The 22,239-nt window shown below is 41.1% G+C and overlaps 2 protein-coding genes across 3 annotated transcripts in view; one reads left to right on the top strand and one right to left on the bottom strand.

The window, feature by feature from the left end:
- The window catches only part of LOC106568385 (LIM/homeobox protein Lhx6), a 30,583-nt gene extending 26,324 nt beyond the window's left edge, over nt 1–4,259 (top strand). The window contains exon 9 of the mRNA XM_014138688.3: nt 831–4,259. Within this exon, the coding sequence (XP_013994163.1) occupies nt 831–913 (83 nt within the window). The 3' untranslated portion in view covers nt 914–4,259. The remainder of the gene's footprint in view (nt 1–830) is intronic.
- Nucleotides 4,102–22,233, bottom strand: LOC106568383 (MORN repeat-containing protein 5). 2 transcript variants are annotated; one of them, XM_014138686.3, is made up of 5 exons: nt 21,973–22,233; nt 14,923–15,070; nt 14,222–14,333; nt 13,855–13,986; nt 4,102–5,687 (listed from the first exon to the last, which is right to left on the bottom strand). In XM_014138686.3, the coding sequence occupies exons 2-5, from the start codon at nt 15,067–15,069 to the stop codon at nt 5,608–5,610; spliced, it is 471 nt and encodes a 156-aa protein (XP_013994161.1). In that variant the 5' UTR covers nt 15,070; nt 21,973–22,233; the 3' UTR covers nt 4,102–5,607. The 2 variants fall into 2 exon arrangements, with proteins under 2 accessions (XP_013994161.1, XP_013994159.1); XM_014138684.3 differs by lacking the exon at nt 21,973–22,233 and adding an exon at nt 15,272–15,629.
- Nucleotides 22,234–22,239: the final 6 nt, after the last annotated feature.

The following is a 22,239-nucleotide window of genomic DNA, read 5'->3' on the forward strand; positions in this document are numbered from 1 at the left end:
TTAACTATGTCCCTCTACTGCTCCTCCATCTTGATATTTTAACTATGTCCCTCTACTGCTCCTCCATCTTGATATTTTAAGTGTGTCCCTCTACTGCTCCTCCATCTTGATATTTTAAGTGTGTCCCTCAACTGCTCCTCCATCTTGATATTTTAACTATGTCCCTCTACTGCTCCTCCATCTTGATATTTTAAGTGTGTCCCTCTACTGCTCCTCCATCTTGATATTTTAAGTATGTCCCTCTACTGCTCCTCCATCTTGATATTTTAACTATGTCCCTCTACTGCTCCTCCATCTTGATATTTTAAGTGTGTCCCTCTACTGCTCCTCCATCTTGATATTTTAAGTATGTCCCTCAACTGCTCCTCCATCTTGATATTTTAACTATGTCCCTCTACTGCTCCTCCATCTTGATATTTTAACTATGTCCCTCTACTGCTCCTCCATCTTGATATTTTAAGTGTGTCCCTCAACTGCTCCTCCATCTTGATATTTTAAGTATGTCCCTCTACTGCTCCTCCATCTTGATATTTTAAGTGTGTCCCTCTACTGCTCCTCCATCTTGATATTTTAAGTATGTCCCTCAACTGCTCCTCCATCTTGATATTTTAAGTATGTCCCTCAACTGCTCCTCCATCTTGATATTTTAAGTATGTCCCTCAACTGCTCCTCCATCTTGATATTTTAAGTGTGTCCCTCTACTGCTCCTCCATCTTGATATTTTAAGTATGTCCTCTCTACTGCCCCTCCATCTTGATATTTTAAGTATGTCCCTCTACTGCTCCTCCATCTTGATATTTTAAGTGTGTCCCTCTCTTCTATTCCACCAGGCCACCCGTTCTCTGTTCTAGCGACACAGAGCCTGAACCCCCATCAAGCAATGTCGCTGTCCCAGCTACCCCTCAGCCGCTAACTAACGGATGCTGCCGCTACACCCCTGACCTCTGACCCATGAACCCTGACCTCCCATCAGCAACCTCCGTTCGCCGACTCGACCCGAGAGGTCAAACATGATGACTTACGGAGAGGATCAAGATTCAAGATGCCTGAGAGACCGAGGCAGAGAGAGACCGAGGCAGAGAGAGACCGAGGCAGAGAGAGACAGAGAGACAGAGAGACAGAGAGACAGAGAGACAGAGAGACAGAGAGACAGAGAGACAGACAGACAGACAGACAGACAGACAGACAGACAGACAGACAGACAGAGAACTCTTTTTCTATGAACAGGATCATGATTATATATCCCACCTATTGTTGTCATGGAGGACATGAGCCCTTCCTTTTGCTAACTGGGACTTATTCACTGTCAAGACACATTCAACACGACTATGAGCTCTCTGTGCGTGCAGAAATGGACTGAAAGGACTCTTCTCTCCATCCTCTGAAGGGAGTGATGGGACCAGGCTAACAGGAATACAGCCTCATGTGTGCTGTCAGATTTACTCATGAGGAGAAAAAAACAGCAAGGGTTTGGGCTTGTGGGCTGGGCAAGAGACACTGAGGTAAGAAACCTCCCCTTTCGCTCTGTGATGATACCATGAAGGAATGCAAAATAACTGATAGTTTTGGTGTGGAATCTGCTACGAACTAAAAACGAATACGAATTTTTAAATCACAGTTGTTAGTATTGATGTTGTATGAAATCATCAGGTAATCAGCTCTTCGTTAAAGGGAAATGTAAAAAAAAAAATGAAACTACATATTCATTTTCTCCAGCACCAGCCCAACATCAATATACAGTCGAACTCTGAAGTTTACATAAACTTAGGTTGGAGTCATTAAAACTTGTTTTTCAACCACTCCACAAATGTCTTGTTAACAAACTATACTTTTGTAAAGTCAGTTATGATATCTAATTGTGCATGACACAAGTCATTTTACCAACAATTGTTTGCAGACAGATTGTTTCACTGTAACACAATTCCAGTGGGTCAGAAGTTTACATACACTAAGCTGACTGTGCCTTTAAACAGCTTGGAAAATTCCAGAAAATGATGTCATGGCTTTAGAAGCTTCTGATAGGCTAATTGACATCATTTGAGTCAGTTGGAGGTGTACCTGTGGATGTATTTCAAGGCCTACTTTCATACTCAGTGCCTCTTTGCTTGACATCATGGGAAAATCAAAAGAAATCAGCCAAGACCTCAGAAAAAAAATTGTAGACCTCCACAAGTCTGGTTCATCCTTGGGAGCAATTTCCAAACGCCTGAAAGTACCACGTTAATCTGTACAAACAATAGTACGCAAGTATATGTTTGGAAGAAAAATGGGGAGCCTTGCAAGCCGAAGAACACCATCCCAACCGTGAAGCACTGGGGGTGGCAGCATCATGTTGTGGGGGTGCTTTGCTGCAGGAGGGACTGGTGCACTTTACAAAATAGATGGCATCATGAGGAAAGAAAATTATGTGGATATATTGAAGCAACATCTCAAGACATCAGTCAGGATGTTAAAGCTTGGTCACAAATGGGTCTTCCAAATGGACAATGACCCCAAGCATACTTCAAAAGTTGTGACAAAATGGCTTAAGGACAGCAAAGTCAAGGTATTGGAGTGGCCATCACAAAGCCCTTACCTCCATCCTATAGAAAATTTGTGGGCAGAACTGAAAAAGCGTGTGCGAGCAAGGAGGCCTACAAACCTGACTCAGTTTCACCAGCTCTGTCAGGAGGAATTGGCCAAAATTCACCCAACTTATTGTGGGAAGCTTGTGGAAGGCTACCCGAAACATTTGACCCAAGTTAAACAATTTAAAGGCAATGCTACCAAATACTAATTGAGTGTATGTGAACTTCTGACCCACTGGGAATGTGATGAAAGAAATAAAAGCTGAAATAAATCATTCTTTCTACTATTATTCTGACATTTCACATTCTTAAAATAAAGTGGTGATCCTAACTGACCTAAAACAGGAAGTTTTACTACGATTAAAAGTCAGCAATTGTGAAAAACTGAGTTTAAATGTATTTGGTTAAGGTGTATGTAAACTTCCGACTTCAACTGTATGTGAAAATGGCACGTTTCTATGTTTTGTAGTAAAAACTGTAGAGGAAGATAAGTGTTTCCAATGACATCATCAACCAATTAGTAGACGATTAGTGGGCAATGCCTACTCATAATTGGTTAAAATCACACCATGCACACTGATGATGTCATTGGAAACACTTAACTTCCTCTATATTTTTTTTACTACAAAACATAGAAATGTGCAATTTTAACATGTGCTGGAGACGATGGAATATACATTTTAAATGTCCCTTTAATACATTGTGATCAGCAGCCTTCTGTAAAGGATATGAGCCTCAGATGAGGATAGATTGTGTGCCTTATCTTCTACATGCTGAGAAAACCGTCAGTTGGTTGTTTTGAGTTATCCATCATTTTCAGGCAGCTGAGGTAAAACACTCAAATTCACAGAGAGAAAAAAAACTCACATTTATTAGGATGATTTTTTTATTACACCTTTTTTTGGAAAGGTGTAACTTTCAATCTGTACTGGTGAAAATATTGAAATGTGATTTATTTGGTGTGATTTGAATTTCCAATGCTCATGTGCAAGTATACATTACAATCTATTGTTATGGACATTTCAATCATTTGAAGCTCCAAATTGTAGTTGTCTAAAATCATGATTTACTACTGTAACACCCTTGTGAGACTTTTGAAATTGACATAACTCTTTTAAATGTTGAACAATCACATGGTGTATGAGACAGGGAGGTCTGCAGTGTATAAACAGATAGTCTTCCTCCAGTGGTTAAGGACTGAAAGACCGATACATGTCACATTACATGTAATACCTTTTTAAACAGCTGTTTTGTCAGCAATTTAGTGTTTATGTCTGTGCAGGATCCATGTCCGAGAGTTTGTGTCTTCTACAGTGGTCCAGCCTGTGTGCTTCACTTCTATGGGTTGAAATGGAGATGTGGTACACTGACAGTTAGCGGACTGGGGATATGATATGTATAGACTGTGGCTGGCCAGCCTGACTGGCAGGGTAGAGGGAGGTTGTGTGAAACTGGAACTTTGTGTCTTGGCTGTGGACTGGAGTCAGTGAGGAATAGGATCCTGTGTTTACGAAGGGACTAAAGGAGACAAGACTTCAATGTTCTTGTATTTATTGAGACAATAGTCTGTAAGCACTTTTTTTCTCCGAAAATGTCAAAATGGTATTGTTTTATAAAAAATGAAACAAAGGTTTATTTGTTTGACTGTGTTTTGTGTACTAAATGCAATAAAATTGACTTTAAAATGTGAAATTTGTATTTTTTTAAATAATTCTGTTGGACCACAACAATTTGATGCAAGAAGCACTTTAACCTCCTTATCCCAAACAATCACTAAAGGACGCACGTACACACACACACAGCGGAGCCAATTTAAGAATAGATCTTGAAATATGAAATCCGTGGTAAAACCTAAGTGTGTCTGCACATGCTACGCTATATGCATCATGCATTGTACATTTTTATAGGCCTCAGAGTTATTCTGGTGTGTTTGAATTTTCCTTAAGCCTGGGTTTGCCTGGTCGTGTGTGTGTGCGTGCGAGTGTGCCCGGCGCGGGAAGCAATCACAGGCCGTTGGCTGTGCTAGTGAGCACTTCATGGGTCAGTGTGTGCAGTAATAACTACTCTCCTCTCCTTCTTTTCTCCACCGCTCTGCTGCTGATTCCTCCCGCGAGCCCAGCGGAGCGCCATCACAGACAGGAAGTCACTGTCAGGCTGCATCATGAGATTGATCCCCTATTCTGGGTTCTGTTTCAAAGGGCAGCTCTCGCTGAGGCAGACATAACGTCTCAGAATATATGCTTGTCTGTCTGTACAAAAACACGCAAAAATTCACTATAGAAATATGCCCCCCCAAAATACAGCATTATAGTACAAAATACAATTACCGGAGCCAAAGCCTTATACGGAGATTTCATTCCATATTTCTATACTTGAATGCATGTTCGATTTTCGGGGTTTAGAATTTTGGTGTGTTTTTGTAGACAGACAGACAAGATATATCTCAATATAAGACTACAACTGGAACAAAGCCTATAGCAACTGTATATTATGCTGGTGGATATATTGCACGTATAACAGGAAGTCATCTCTCATGTTGATTTGCATCCATTAGGCTGCTACCTGCAGAGTCTTTCAGGACACTTGAGAGAACAATCTGACACTGATTACACTGGCAGCACAAACATTTTAGCACCATGCAGAGAATTAAAAGGACAAACATTACACGTAAACAAATGGCTTTACAAGTTAAAAATCCCAAATGTTTTTCCCCCCCTCATTCTGCATTAAAATGTTTGAAGCATTCGCATCTTTTTCGATCTAGACTTTATCATATTTCATTTCAGTATAGGCTGGCTACATTACATGCGCTTCGCTGTGTTTTTGTGCATCTGAAATAAACCTATCGATGTTTTTTATGCATCTGTTAAAATCATATATTTATAATAATAACGAAAATGTGGAATATTCCATATTTCACAAAATATGATTCACATGTAGCCTATACACACCCACAGTTAAACATTCCATAAATTAGCTGCCTTTAAAAATCAGCAGCTTCTCAGGCCCCTCAACTCAATGTCCAGTTGTGAAATTCAGCCTAGTTGTCAGGTGAATGTCCAACGACCTCATCCCAGCTCTTCCGACAAGTGGACACAATCCACTCCCGTTCATAGTCATCTGCAGGAAAATAAATAGATTTTCAGAATAATCAAGTAAGACAATGAAGGTCAGAATAAAGCAACAACTTTTTAAAAACACGTTTTAAAACAATTATTCTAACTGAAAGGGTATAAAGAAATTACTTATTCTAATAGTTCATTAAATAAAATTGTAATGTGATCGAGGAAGACGAAAAAAAGACACTGGACTGGATGCATATAATTATATCAGAGCTTTTGAAATGGACACATTCAACTCAATAACCATTTACATCTCAGTGAAAAATCAGGGTAACAATTAGGAGAAAATACCTTCTTAGTGGTACTTCAACCACCAATAAATCACCCCAAAAAATGAACGACAATTTTAACAAGGATGACTCGACTACCAAAACTGCGGATAATAGTGTTTTTCATAGTTAAAACTGAAATGACTTAATAATTGCAGAGCAAGAGGTAGCTTCTCTGCTGGGACTGAATCGGAGCGTCGCAGCTGCACACACTTGAGAGCTCATCTGGGGGAACAGTGTGCGCTGGGCCCATTGTTGGGCACAGGTCTGAAGCTGTAGCCTGATTGTTTGTAATTGCCTGCGATAGCCGCAGCCACTCCAAGTCGCCTCTCTCGCCACTCTACCTGGCGCGCGCGTTCAGAAATACAAATCACGGTCTGCTCCATGCACCACGGTAACAGCATGCGAGAAACAGCCTATCCACCCTTTATGTCGCGTTGTGTTGCCTCCCCCTTCTCAACAAACGGAGGTCAGCGTCAAGAAGGTCATTTCATCACTATTTTAAACCAATTAATACCACTGCACCGGTTTCTGCCTGTTGCGAGGTCGTATAGAACTACAATTAGACCTTCCGTTTCTCCGAGCACGTATGGTAATGAGACAGAATTCACACATTTTCATATTCTGTAATTTCCCCTGGATTGTGATCGTTCACAGTGTTTAAAAGTCACTCCTACTTTAATACAATTCTATTTGAGGGCACAGGTGGCCACCATGGTTCGGAAGCAATCTGAAATAAAATGTAAATTGTGAACACTTAACATACACTTCATGTGTTTTTAAAATGTTACTGTGGACGTCTTATTTAAACCCTGCAATAAAGCCTTCTATAATGAGCGTTTAGGGGCGTTTAGGGACATTCATTTGGAATGTATTAATTCTTAATTCTTGGAGAAAAATTATTTAGCCTACACACTTTAGTTTTTTAGAAGAAAATAAAATCCTAAATGTGTTCTGAAAAATATTATCAACCAGATCCAAATAATTGTAGGATGCATGGTTGTATTGTTAGATTCATTTATCTACACATGGCTGTCATGAAATAAAATATGATAAAAGTAAAACAAACTGATTGGGAACACTGTACACCAGCTGTAGGCTCTACTGCCTGTTACAAAGAACTTGTTGAATAGACACCGGCTGGAATGCACTTTTAACCAATCAGCATTCAGGATTAGACCCACCCGTTGTATAATGCATATCAATTAGCACATCATAAACATGACATTGTTGCTACAAATATTGTCTTGTTGGTGAATCACTTTTCTCTTACTGACTCTGCCTTTCCCTCTAGCCCCCCAGGACGGTTTGCTGCTGGCCATTAACTGGATATCAACTAATTCCCTAAACTCTCTCACAAAAAGGCTCCGACTCACCCAGGAGCAGTGGTGTACATGGTGCTGGGGAAACGATAATGGCTCCTTGTTAAAACATGTTTATCTTAAATCCTTAAAATACACTCCAAGGGAAAAGTGTTTCCTGCCAACTAATGCAGAAGCAACACTTTAAAGTGTTAAATTAAGTTAATGGCTGTCAGATCACCTTGACCAATAGACTTAACATGACTTAATGCTGCCAGTGGGTTACTTGGGCTAATGCTGGAGTATGGTTGACATTGGAGTTGTCATGATTCTGGGGGAGTCTATTTGTTGAAATGTAAATAATTATTGATTCATGTACTGCATTGTTGAGTGACCTGGCACATAAGCATTAAGCTGTACCTTTTATACCTGCTGTAAACTGTGTATGTGATGAATACATTTGTTTCAATTACGATTGTAGAAAAGAAGGTTTCAGGAAAGAACAATGCGATATTATAGTAAACATGAACACGATGACCTGAACCCAGTGATATTACAGTAAATATGAAGACACTGACCTGAACCCAGTGATATTACAGTAAATATGAAGACACTGACCTGAACCCAGTGCTATTACAGTAAATATGAAGACACTGACCTGAACCCAGTGATATTACAGTAAATATGAAGACACTGACCTGAACCCAGTGCTATTACAGTAAATATGAACACGATGACCTGAACCCAGTGCTATTACAGTAAATATGAACACGATGACCTGAACCCAGTGCTATTACAGTAAATATGAACACGATGACCTGAACCCAGTGCTATTACAGTAAATATGAACACGATGACCTGAACCCAGTGCTATTACAGTAAATATGAAGACACAGACCTGAACCCAGTGCTATTACAGTAAATATGAACACGATGACCTGAACCCAGTGCTATTACAGTAAATATGAACACGATGACCTGAACCCAGTGCTATTACAGTAAATATGAACACGACTGACCTGAACCCAGTGATATTACAGTAAATATGAACACGATGACCTGAACCCAGTGATATTACAGTAAATATGAACACGATGACCTGAACCCAGTGATATTACAGTAAATATGAACACGATGACCTGAACCCATTGATATTACAGTAAATATGAAGACACTGACCTGAACCCAGTGATATTACAGTAAATATGAACACGATGACCTGAACCCAGTGCTATTACAGTAAATATGAACACGATGACCTGATCCCAGTGCTATTACAGTAAATATGAACACGATGACCTGAACCCAGTGCTATTACAGTAAATATGAACACGATGACCTGAACCCAGTGATATTACAGTAAATATGAACACGATGACCTGAACCCAGTGATATTACAGTAAATATGAACACGATGACCTGAACCCAGTGATATTACAGTAAATATGAACACGATGACCTGAACCCAGTGATATTACAGTAAATATGAACACGATGACCTGAACCCAGTGATATTACAGTAAATATGAACACGATGACCTGAACCCAGTGATATTACAGTAAATATGAACACGATGACCTGAACCCAGTGATATTACAGTAAATATGAACACGATGACCTGAACCCAGTGATATTACAGTAAATATGAACACGATGACCTGAACCCAGTGATATTACAGTAAATATGAAGACACTGACCTGAACCCAGTGATATTACAGTAAATATGAAGACACTGACCTGAACCCAGTGATATTACAGTAAATATGAAGACACTGACCTGAACCCAGTGATATTACAGTAAATATGAAGACACTGACCTGAACCCAGTGATATTACAGTAAATATGAAGACACTGACCTGAACCCAGTGATATTACAGTAAATATGAAGACACTGACCTGAACCCAGTGATATTACAGTAAACATGAACACGCTGATTGTATCTGTTTGAAAAGGCTTCAGCTTGTCTGCGTCCCAAATGGCACAAGCCCCCCATTAGGCTCCAGTCAAAAGTAGTGCACTATATAGTGAATAGGGGTGCCATTTTGGGAACACACCTCGACTCACAACCAAGTGGCCGTAGCTCAAACCAGCGCTGTTTTCCTTGGCAGAGGGAGGCTTTGAATGTCAAACCTTACGACTTTCAAAAGAAGTTATTCCAGAAACAGGAAACTGCAACAAACAATGTGGCAATAGGGTTCCTGACCACTTGTAGGGCTCCTGCTCGATGCCAGGGCGAACAACAGAAAATTACAGACAGACAAATAAATACCAGTGGTGGAAAAAGTACTCAATTGTCATACTTGAGTAAAGGTCAAGATAGCTAAATAGAAAATTACTCAAGTAAAAGGGTAGTCAACCAGTAAAATACTACTTGAGTAAAAGTCTAAAAGTATTTGGTTTTAAATATACTTAAGTATCAAAAGTAAATGTAAAATTGCTAAAACATACTTAAGTATTGAAAGTAAAAGTATAAATCATTTCAAATGCTCTATATTAAACAAACCAGACGGTACCATTTTATTTATGGATAGCCAGGGGCATACTCCAACACACAATTTACAAACAAAGCATTTGTGTTACGTGAGATCAGAGGCAATTGAGATGACCAGGGATGTTCTCTTTTTAAATGAGTGAATTGGACCATTTTCCTGCTAGCCATGCAAAACGTAATGAGTACTTTTGGTTGTCAGGGAAAATGTGTGGATTATAAAGTACATTATTTTCTTTAGGGATGTAGAAAAAGTTGTCAAAAATATAAATAGTAAAGTAAAGTACATCAGTTGATCAGGCAGCATGTGGCGTTGGTTGGCAGGAAGGTGGTGGAAGTAAGACACACCTTACTTCCACCCGCGCCACTACTCCCCTCCCCCGACTGGACCGACCTCAGAGGGGTTGGGTCTAGTCCAGATGACCCGTTTCACCTCACCTCTCCTCAGCTGGGCTGCTGCTGTGAAGACTCAGAGATTCTTCCTCAGGGCTTCTTCCTTCCATCTGCTTTTGTGCTTCTTTTCATGTCTTGGCCCAAAGCCTGGGCATTTCCCTGACCCTTCCTGCCTGGCCCAGCATCGCTCTGGTCTGAGGGCCCTGCTCCGCTCCCCCATCCCCCCGCACACATCCCTTCTTCTGTCCTCTTCCACAGTGGTGACTGCACTCTTTCCTCTCCTCCTCAAAACACATGGTCCCCACAGGGAGAGCAGTTCCTCTCAATGTCCAGTTAGTGCCGGGACCCTCTGCTCTTCTCCTTCCTGGATGGAAGCCATTGGCATTAAATTCTGTCTTCACACCCATTTTGACAGACATACCTTCAACCTCTCAGAGATGAACATAGATCAGAGGACACAGTGTGACGAGGCCCAATGATCCTTCTTGTGCGTGCGGTTCCTCACACACACACACACACACACACACACACACACACACACACACACACACACACACACACACACACACACACACACACACACACACACACACACACACACACACACACACACACACACACACACACACACACACACACACACACACACAGTCTATTGAAAGCTTATATGCATATTTCATTTAAAATTCTTCACTATATTAGTTCCTAGGTAAGGGCTAACAGAAATAGAGCATCAAGGGTATGACAATGGATCTGAGAGGTATATTAAAGCAATAAATATACAGCCAATATACCACGGTTAAGTGCTGTTCTTAGGCACGACGCAATGTGGAAAAGGAATGTCTTTCCACAAACCCCTGAGGTGCCTTATTGCTATTATAAACTGGTTACCAACATAATTACAACAGTAAAAATACATGTTTTGCCATACCCATGGTATGCTTTCAGACAATCAGCATTCAGGGCTCGAACCACCCAGTTTATAAGGGTGGTTTTGAATGGCTGACATTTCATCCCTGATAGTAGCTGTAATACACAAGGCCGTCTGCGGTATATTGCTAAATCAATCAAAGGTTTCCTGTAGAAAAATGCCCTACCAATACGCAGTACAAACAGCAGACACCAAATTAATCTGAATCCAATGATTGGAACAACTCTATTTTACAGCTCCTCCTCTTTTCTCCTTCAACACTACCTTCCTCCCCTTCGTTTCATTGGTCAATACCAGAACTGTTATGAAGGAAAAAATCTGAACATATTTCTTATTGCACATGTTCAGGACATCTGTTCAGGATATGCATCTCTTTGTCTGTTTTTGTCTGTCTGTTGTCTAAATACATAAATGAGATTTGCATGCTCCGGATCAAGCAGTGATTAATATGAGGACACTCATCTGTATCATGTTGCGTATAGTTACTCTAGACAGGGTTTACCAAACTATAGTTTGGCTAGTAAATCATACACCACTGCCTGCCTGTCATGGTCTGGCTGGAACCACTAGTAAATCCTAAACCACTGCCTGCCTGTCATGGTCTGGCTGGAACCACTAGTAAATCCTAAACCACTGCCTGCCTGTCATGGTCTGGCTGGAACCACTAGTAAATCCTAAACCACTGCCTGCCTGTCATGGTCTGGCTGGAACCACTAGTAAATCCTAAACCACTGCCTGCCTGTCATGGTCTGGCTGGAACCACTAGTAAATCCTAAACCACTGCCTGCCTGTCATGGTCTGGCTGGAACCACTAGTAAATCCTAAACCACTGCCTGCCTGTCATGGTCTGGCTGGAACCACTAGTAAATCCTAAACCACTGCCTGCCTGTCATGGTCTGGCTGGAACCACTAGTAAATCCTAAACCACTGCCTGCCTGTCATGGTCTGGCTGGAACCACTAGTAAATCCTAAACCACTGCCTGCCTGTCATGGTCTGGCTGGAACCACTAGTAAATCCTAAACCACTGCCTGCCTGTCATGGTCTGGCTGGAACCACTAGTAAATCCTAAACCACTGCCTGCCTGTCATGGTCTGGCTGGAACCACTAGTAAATCCTAAACCACTGCCTGCCTGTCATGGTCTGGCTGGAACCACTAGTAAATCCTAAACCACTGCCTGCCTGTCATGGTCTGGCTGGAACCACTAGTAAATCCTAAACCACTGCCTGCCTGTCATGGTCTGGCTGGAACCACTAGTAAATCCTAAACCACTGCCTGCCTGTCATGGTCTGGCTGGAACCACTAGTAAATCCTAAACCACTGCCTGCCTGTCATGGTCTGGCTGGAACCACTAGTAAATCCTAAACCACTGCCTGCCTGTCATGGTCTGGCTGGAACCACTAGTAAATCCTAAACCACTGCCTGCCTGTCATGGTCTGGCTGGAACCACTAGTAAATCCTAAACCACTGCTTGCCTGTCATGGTCTGGCTGGAACCACTAGTAAATCCTAAACCACTGCCTGCCTGTCATGGTCTGGCTGGAACCACTAGTAAATCCTAAACCACTGCCTGCCTGTCATGGTCTGGCTGGAACCACTAGTAAATCTGGGACCACTAGTAAGTCCTAAACCACTGCCTGCCTGTCAGTCAGTGATCATCCACATACACACACCTGTGTTTGTGGCAGTCTGATCGAAGACAATAAGAAATATACACTTTCATATCATATTTAGTATTTTATTTTGTGTATGTGTATATAGTCTAAGCCTATACACTCACGGTTTCCAAATAATACCGGCTTAGCTGCAACCTATGGCAAGAGATTGAATATAGTGTGGCTATTATTTCACAAGACAGACTATGACATCACAGCTGGGCTGTCTCCCATAGATACACCCCCGTCCATCCCATTCACAGAGAGACGATTAGATCCATAACCGTTCGTAATCCATGACATTGTCTGGTGATGCAAAAACTATGAAAAACTGGCACGGCTATTGGAATTCCTATCGCAAAACCTGACAGACCTCGTTGCCTTCAAATCAAAGATCCCACATCGAGCACTCAATGGGTGGAAAAAAATGTGTTTAAAATGTTCCCTTTGAAAACAAAACTAAAATGACTGCAGTGGAGAGGCATGCTTGGCTGAGAGGACTACAGATGATGAGTTATAGGGTAATAAGGCTGCCTCAGCAAAGTATCTGCCTGCAATAATCTTACATTAGAGAATATGGGTAATCTGTTTATAGTATTTTATCAGTTTTTAATATAAAATGTTTCCCAGGTGGCCAGAGGGATAATAATTGCCCTGAACATTATAATAAAGCAGGGGTGCAACTTTCACTGGGGACGAGGCACACAATTGGCTCGTTTTGTACTACATTCCAAAATGGCAATTTTTGTCCCCCCCCCCAGTTTCATAATTGGAATGTGATACAAAACAAGGAAACTGTGTGCTTTAGGACCATGTGGACGCCTCTGAGCGGTCGGGTAGCCTGTTTCGGATGTTTATCCAATTGGATTAAAATATATATAAATAAATAAAAGTTATGTCCCCCCCACTTCTAAAACCAAAGTTGCACCCCTGTGATAAAGGAATGAGGCCCAAAAATATGATAAGTTAAGATAAAAGACAAAGTCAAACTCAGTACTGGAAAATTGGAGGTTACTGCGCACTCTAATGAGCCGGAGGTCAGAAATATATGTGATTCAATACGCCTGGATCTGTTTTCACACTCTGTGTCAAAACCTTGAAGTGAGCTCCAACAGTCTCTGCTCACCTGCGTTCCTCAGGAAGTGATGCTCATAGTCAGTGATAACCCTGGTGTTGGGGTCGTAGAAGCCGTCCCCACAGTCATAGCAGCCATCTGGGATGACACGCGGTGGGTCCAGGTCTGTCAGCTGAGACTCCCCTGCCAGGACAGATAGAGTCAGTGACTGGTCAAGTCTTGAGTCAAACAACAAAAAGCAAGGTGACTAAATTTGACAAAAAAAATACAGATTGTGGTGAAAACCATTGAGATAATATGTTCTATTCCATTGCTATGGTATTGAGGACTGAATAGATTATTATCCTAATACCTTAGGATTTAGTCTGCTTGTAAAAAAAAGGTAGATTTTCATAAAAAAAAGAAGTGCATGTTTTACCTGCAGGTTTGAGTCCATTGCACCTCTCAGTGTAGAACTGTCTGTCATAACCATCACAGAACTCCCAGTCCTTCTCCTGGTACTCCAGCCCATCAGAGAAGGTATACTTTCCCTGCGGATGAAACACTTTGTAGTTTCAGTGATGAAACATTGTAGTATTCTGCAACAAACTGTCTTTATTTAGTCATAAACTTGAAACCTGTATCTAATGGCAAATAAGGGATATTAGGGGGGGGGGACTTTTCACCACTTCAATTCTGTTTGGATTGGGAATTACATTTCACCACAACATAGACCTAAGTATGCCAATATGGTTGAATAGTCTTTAATCGTGCATCCTTTGTTGAGAGATCTATATTCCATATCCTGTGGAGTTTTTACCATGAAACAAAGAGGTCTGAGTTGGATGGGAGTGAGGTGTGTTTGGTCATGGGCTTGCTAAACCTAGATCATGTCTAATGGACCGCAGTAATCATGATAATAATCGAACTGGTTACTATTATGGCTGAGATACGCATGAATGAACAGTTGACCAAAAAGGAATGTCTTTCCTGTGTGGAACATGCAGAGAGCACATGTTGGAGGAGAAGTATGGAAACGTAATAACTGCGACAATGAATGTGAATGATTGCTAAAGGGGACCAGATGTAATGCCCACTATAACCAATGCGAAACACACACACAGAAAGTATGTTGCACACCTGTTTGGATATCCCCTTCTCCCAAGTTCCTTCATATTTGCTTCCATTTGGAAAATAGAGAACACCTTTTCCATGGAACATGCCATCCTTCATATCCCCAACATATCTTGTCTCTGTGGGGAATTTATACTCTCCTTCTCCCTCCATCCTGAGGAACAGAGCAAAGGACATAGCTAATTCACCAGTGGTGAGATGATAAGAACATTGGACTTTAACTTGTGCCAGAACTGGTGCAAGCTAGCTAGCTACCCACTACTGCTAAAGTAAGCTAGCTAACGTTATGTCACTACACTTTGACACATAGAAGTTTTGCAAACTGGCATATGTCAAAGAATAGTTATTACTTTACCTGCCATTCTTGAAGGCTCCAGTGTAACTGCTACCTGTGAACTCCATATTTGCTATTTTATGAAGTTACAATGAAAAACAGAGGTTAGCTTAGCTAACAGCTGTCTGGTTTCTGCAGCAAGCAGGTTGTTTGACAACGTAGCCATGGAAACGGGAAGCTAGTGCCGTGTCTCTTTTTTTTCTCCAAATTTCACCGCATGAAGTGTATTATGATAAAAGAAGCCTAGCATGTTGTCTCTTGTCTTAGAAAATAATAAGCCCTGTAAACACAATACTTTAATCCAATGTTCCCTCTAAACTGCCGGCGGCTGCGCAGCTCCCCATGGACTGCACCGCAGAAGAAAAACCAGCCAGCACAGAGAAGCACGAGATTGAATTTTACTCAACTTTCTTGAGTTTTCCCCATTAGTTAACACTATCAAGTCAACGTTTCCCTTTAATGTGGGAATAGTGATCGAATCAACGCAATATTAGCCACTTTCATCGCAACATACCGAAAGAAACCCAACTATGCAAAACGAACTATATGCAAATAGACCATTTCCATATATGGATTTGTGTCGTTCACTTGGAACTGGACTGTTTTACAGCATGAGTGTCAGGATTATAATGGCTTGTTTTGAAATCAAAGCAAGAGTTGCATGTAGCCAGGTTCATATTCTTTGCTAGTTAGTAAGTTATTAGCCCAGTTAAAACTAATTTGTAGTCAGCATTGTGGGAGTGATTGCTTCCTACAAGAGCACAAACCTTGTACATTTCTAGACATATTTGAAAAGTGAGTCCATTAATTAAGGAGCTTTTTTTTTTGTCTTAAAAGGGCAATGTTGTATTTTGAGAAAGGCTTGAATAAGCTAAAGTAGCCAATAGGCAGAGGGTAGCATAATTTGTCTGGTTCTCTGTAATAATGGTATGGGAATAATAATGAATTTTATAAAGGGATTTCTTGCATCAAACAACAACATTTTCAGTCACCTTGTCTGAAGGACAAGTGCATTAACAGGTTAATGTCAAGCTCTGCGTGTTTTTTCAAAAGTCTCATGGAATGTAAGCCTACATTGAACACCACACATTGGTTGCTACTGTAGGCTGAATGATAGGAACCGCTATTTTTATATTAAAATGTAATGTGAAGCATTTTCTCCATTGTTTTTTATGGTAGGCCACTCTGGTAGGGCTACCTACATTATGATCAAATAGCCACAGTAGCCTAATTGGCCACAGTTAAAACAATACATTAAAGTGGGTACAACCTCAGTGTTCACAGTAAATGTGCCGGAAGTTGCATAGAAATCTCACAAGGTTCAAGTTTGCGCTCAGCAGACCGGAAATGTGCTCAGTGCTTGAGACAATACAAATATTGGCGTACAACAACGTGGGGAGCTCTAGGGGTCTGCCTCCCATCAAGTTGTTGTTGTAAATTAATCATTTTGAAAGTAACCCTCCCAAGTCCTTCATAAAACTTTTAGAATTTCCACCTGTAGCAAGCCAAGTGTTTCTGTTGTCCAATTGACATGGGTAGGTAGGTCAGACCATATCGTTTTTGGTTAGGCTTAGCTAAAATGCTGTACTCCATCTAGCTTCAACTAAAAGCCATCAGTTCCCAGAAACCATCATTGTCACCACACCGGGCCTCCAGCCATACCAATTCAGGCTCGGGCCCTACCTTTTGTGGGGTCAACATTCTAACAGCCTTATAATAAATACATTTAATATATGCTATCTCAAAAAGTATTTGGTTGTGTTTATGAAGGTCTTAACATTAATACGAAAGAAAATGTATTTCAAAGAACACAATAGGATTGTATATATACAGTTTATATATATAGTATATATACAGTGTACTATCTATAGTTATATACAGTTTTTAGCTGGTATTTATACACTTTCAAATTCTACTTACTTTGTGATTGAGTGGCTGACGCATTAAATCTGTTCGGTTTTTTTTTAGGTTGGGAGGGGCACGATCTCCGATCTTGCAGGGGGTCCACAGAAACTGCAGTACACCACTGAATACAAATTGCTATATTTCATGCAAAATCGAGCAATAAAGAGCTGAAATGGCTCGTGTTTTCTTTGTTTCTTTTAAACAGTGAGGATTTCTACACTCTTGTATAAAATGAAGTCATCTAATAAAACAAATGATGAGAGATTTCTGTTTGAAGCCACTGCACATACATTTCTGAACCTGTCCATTGTAAAATAAACACACTTTAATGCAGGGGTGTCAAACTCATTCCATGGAGGGCCTAGTGTCTGTTGGTTTTTCCTTTCAGTTAAGACCTAGACAACCAGGTGAGGGGAGTTCCTTACTAATTAGTGACATTAATTCATCAATCAAGTACAAGGGAGGAGAGAAATCCTGAAAACACTCGGCCCTCCGTGAAATGATTTTGACAAATGTGCCTTAATGCCAGGGGCGGAAATCCCGGGGGCGACGGGGGACACACGACCCCCCCATCCTGGGAAAAATATGATTTGTCCCCCCCAATATACCACTGAAACATAACTATGTAATTTAAATAATATTAATAATACGCAATGAAAGCAATTGAGCTGATTATAGACACTTAATAGCGCGTTTTTAAGTTTCAAAAGATTGCAACCCCCCCACCCTTTGCCTCACAATGGTTTGATCCACTGCCAGTTCCTTAGCTTGCTAGGTAACAGAGAGGTTGTATCTACTGTCTGAAAGGCACTCAATGCACGTAACTGACGTGAGGTTAATCCAGTCAATCGCGCACACACACTAGCTGAATATGCAGAGCTAGCGCGGAAATATTAACTATTAAGCTAGCTAGTGCCTATTCCATTTATGTGGCGTCGTCAAAAATGGAATCAGCATGCAGATGATGTAAGTTAGTGCTTCAAAGTCCCTGTGATAAGGTTAGCGATAAACTGAAATCCAAACTGAACAGAACTACACTCTCTTCTACCATTGTCTTAAATATATTTAATGGTCTCGTTGCAAAAGCTAAATTGTCGCAAGTGAACTTTTATTTATTTATTTTATTTCACCTTTATTTAACCCGGGTAGCAAAGATTATAGCAAACACCACTGAAACTGAATTGGTGCTCGCTAGCTTTGCAAATTCAGCTATTGATGGAAGCCAGCCAATATGAAACAAACTATTAAAATTACAAAAGGTTGCAGCATATGTTGTGTAAATGGTGAACTCATACAGCTGTCAACTCTTGTCATTTTAATCCGTTTCACATTTGCTAGCTACCTTTTAGATCGAAGCCCAAATAGAATGATTCGAAGATGATCAGATCAGCCTATCTCCTACTGTAAATAACCTACACACTGTGTGTGTGTAGCCAGCCAGCCAGGTAGAAAAATGGCAGAAAAATAAAAGACGGACATCAGAGTATTTTTCAATACACCAAAATGCATAGTAAGAACCCTAGTAGCCTAATATCTCAAAGACTAGTTGATAAAATGTTCATAAGAAAGAAATGAAATTCTAATGGAAATGTTTCACAATGATGTCATTAGGCAGAGCAGGCAACAGATGGCACACAGACAGCAGAGTTGGGGACAGATATGCAGGGACAGACTGGCAGAGACAGGGAGTCTCAGGTAAGTTTGTTTGTCTTTGTTTGGCAACATTATGAAAGGTTCTCAATTTTTTTGACTTGTAAAATAGGAACATAATTGGAAAATGCCATGGATACCCCCACTCTCAACTTAAACTGGTGACTGAACTAAGATTTGTTAAAGGCAATAGTATTGCTGTTGTGATTAGTTGTGTAGTTTTGGGTACCGGTAGTTAGGAGTACGGCAAACACCTTATTTCTTTGGTTCCTCAATATACATTTACCATATTACAATGTAGGCTATGTGTTACAGCACTACTTTTGGGCTCCCCCTCAGGAATTGCTCTTGAGAAAATGTCATGTAATTGTCCCCTCCAAAGTTGATATCAGATTTTCGCCAATGCTTAATGCATACTTTTAAATGATATTTTGTGAACTTAACAAACACAAAATCTTATATATATATATAAAGATTTTCCTTAAAGTATAATTACTAATGTTACGGCCCCCACTACAACAAATACTGTACATACTTAATTAAATACATGTAATTTAAACAATTTATTTGAATACTGTAGGATTTCATTCATTCCTATGGAGGACTGCTCCTAGTGGTCAGAAAGGAAAAACGTTTTTCCACCATTCATTTTTCCCAAAGGGGATTTTAGGAACTCGTAAAATAAGGGCTGTGATTCGTGTAGGCTTACACTGACGTGACGTTTCGATAACCGTGTAAATCTCTCTCAGACAAGGTGACTTTCATCAATATATTTGCCTGTAGTTACCCCCCAAAAATGAAACGCTAGTTAGCTGCTAATGTGGCTATCATACATAACTACAAATGCCATGATGCTCTGGATGAGACTGCGAATCGAGGCAAAGGTAAGAATCTCTGGATTAACTATCTAATGTTAACTAAATTTAGTAATTCAAAAATTGGCTAAATTGACAATTCTGTGAACTGTCTTGGGAAAGTTTTAAATTGACACAGGGCTCTGTTCTTGGCCCACTCCTATTCTCGCTATACACCAAGTCACTTGGCTCTGTCATATCCTCACATGGTCTCTCATATCATTGCTATGCAGATGACACACAATTAATCTTCTCCTTTCCCCCTTCTGACAACCAGGTGGCGAATCGCATCTCTGCATGTCTGGCAGACATATCAGTGTGGATGACGGATCACCACCTCAAGCTGAACCTCGGCAAGACGGAGCTGCTCTTCCTCCCGGGGAAGGACTGCCCGTTCCATGATCTCGCCATCACGGTTGACAACTCCCTTGTGTCCTCCTCCCAGAGTGCTAAGAGCCTTGGCGTGACCCTGGACAACACCCTGTCGTTCTCCACCAACATCAAGGTCGGTGACCCGATCCTGTAGGTTCATGCTCTACAACATTCGCAGAGTACGACCCTGCCTCACACAGGAAGCGGCGCAGGTCCTAATCCAGGCACTTGTCATCTCCCGTCTGGATTATTGCAACTCGCTGTTGGCTGGGCTCCCTGCCTGTGCCATTAAACCCCTACAACTCATCCAGAACGCCGCAGCCCGTCTGGTGTTCAACCTTCCCAAGTTCTCTCACGTCACCCCGCTCCTCCGCTCTCTCCACTGGCTTCCAGTCGAAGCTCGCATCCGCTACAAGACCATGGTGCTTGCCTACGGAGCTGTGAGGGGAACGGCACCTCCGTACCTTCAGGCTCTGATCAGGCCCTACACCCAAACAAGGGCACTCCGTTCATCCACCTCTGGCCTGCTCGCCTCCCTACCTCTGAGGAAGCACAGTTCCCGCTCAGCCCAGTCAAAACTGTTCGCTGCTCTGGCACCCCAATGGTGGAACAAGCTCCTTCACGACGCCAGGACAGCGGAGTCAATCACCACCTTCCGGAGACACCCGAAACCCCACCTCTTCAAGGAATACCTGGGATAGGATAAAGTAATCCTTCTAACCCCCCCCTTAAAAGATTTAGATGCACTATTGTAAAGTGGTTGTTCCACTGGATATTATAGGTGAATGCACCAATTTGTAAGTCGCTCTGGATAAGAGCGTCTGCTAAATGACTAAAATGTAAAATGAGACACAATACCTGTTAGCAAATGAGTCAGCTAAAGATGAGGTGCAGGAGTTTGCAGTGATTTGTAGTCTTGCATGATGTCTACTTTTATGCTAACTAGCATTTTCAAATCTGAGCGTAAATAGAACAAAATATATTGATAAAAATCACCTTGTCATAGAGATTTACATGGTTATCAAAACATCACGCCAGGGTAAGCTTACACAAAACACAGCTCTTATTTTAAGTGTTTCTAAAATCCCTGATGGTGAAAAAATTATTGGAACCGTTAGGTTTTATACCCACAAAACCTAGCGGTTCCAATCGTTTTTTCACCATTCATTTTTTTGTTCTAGGTATTATGACACGTACACTGTGGGGCTCTATATGGCAGCTTCAAAGCCTCTCATTAGCCAACACACAGCATCAGCAAAGCAGGGTTTATATAAACTCAGCAAAAAAAGAAACATCCCTTTATGGAACATTTCTGGGATCTATATATATATATTTTTTAATGTTTCACACATTTCTGGAATTTATACAATTGTAGAAGCTAAAAAATAAAATAAAATCCCACAGCATTTGCATTTATGAATATACAATTTGGCCAAGTGAATAAATTACATTTTATTTTTATGGAATTACTGCATTCAGGTTAGCACCAGCCTGGGCTGGGTTGCATTGCCTGCTGGGTAGGCTCTCTGTGCAAGGTTACGAGCAGCTAAAAACTGTCTTCCTTCAAGTCGAAACGGTCTGCTAGTTTTTAATTAAACTGCCTTTGTCATCAACGTGCTAGGCTAGCTAATGCTAAAGCAGCCCATTGGATTCAATGAAAATGTGATACATAGCGTTGGGGAGTAGCTGCCGGAAGTGTTGTGGAATCCAATAGGCTGCTTTAGCATTCACTAGCATAGCATGCTGACGAAAAAGGCAGTTTAATTAAAAACTAAAAGGCCATGGGTGCAATTCTCCAACAGAGCATTCATCTGGGGCGGGGTTAGCGTGTTGGCCCCAGAGGAATAAACATTTTGGTTGATTCACGTATAATGGTCAGCTTATCACTAATAAGGTTTAATGATGCTATTCCCATCCTAGTATCAGGATCACGTATGATACCTTGTTGAATCCTCCGTCCTCGGATCAACAGGTGTCCTCCAGGTCCACGCAGGCGATTGAAACGACTGCCTGCTCCTCCAATTAACCTGTTCAAGGCGACAAAACTAAATGGATTAACGCCACCGGGGTGTTCTATCTCCAATGAAGAAGGAAACCAATCGTAAGACAAACAAGTTAATAACTCAGCGTTTAAATCAGTGTAAATCACAGTATCTTTGGTGTTATTCTTTCGGTTCCTACACGTCATTGAAATGCGTTTCAAACCTG

Source organism: Salmo salar, chromosome 13, assembly GCF_965601325.2.
Source record: "Salmo salar chromosome 13, fSalSal1, whole genome shotgun sequence".
Classification (NCBI taxonomy): domain Eukaryota; kingdom Metazoa; phylum Chordata; class Actinopteri; order Salmoniformes; family Salmonidae; genus Salmo; species Salmo salar.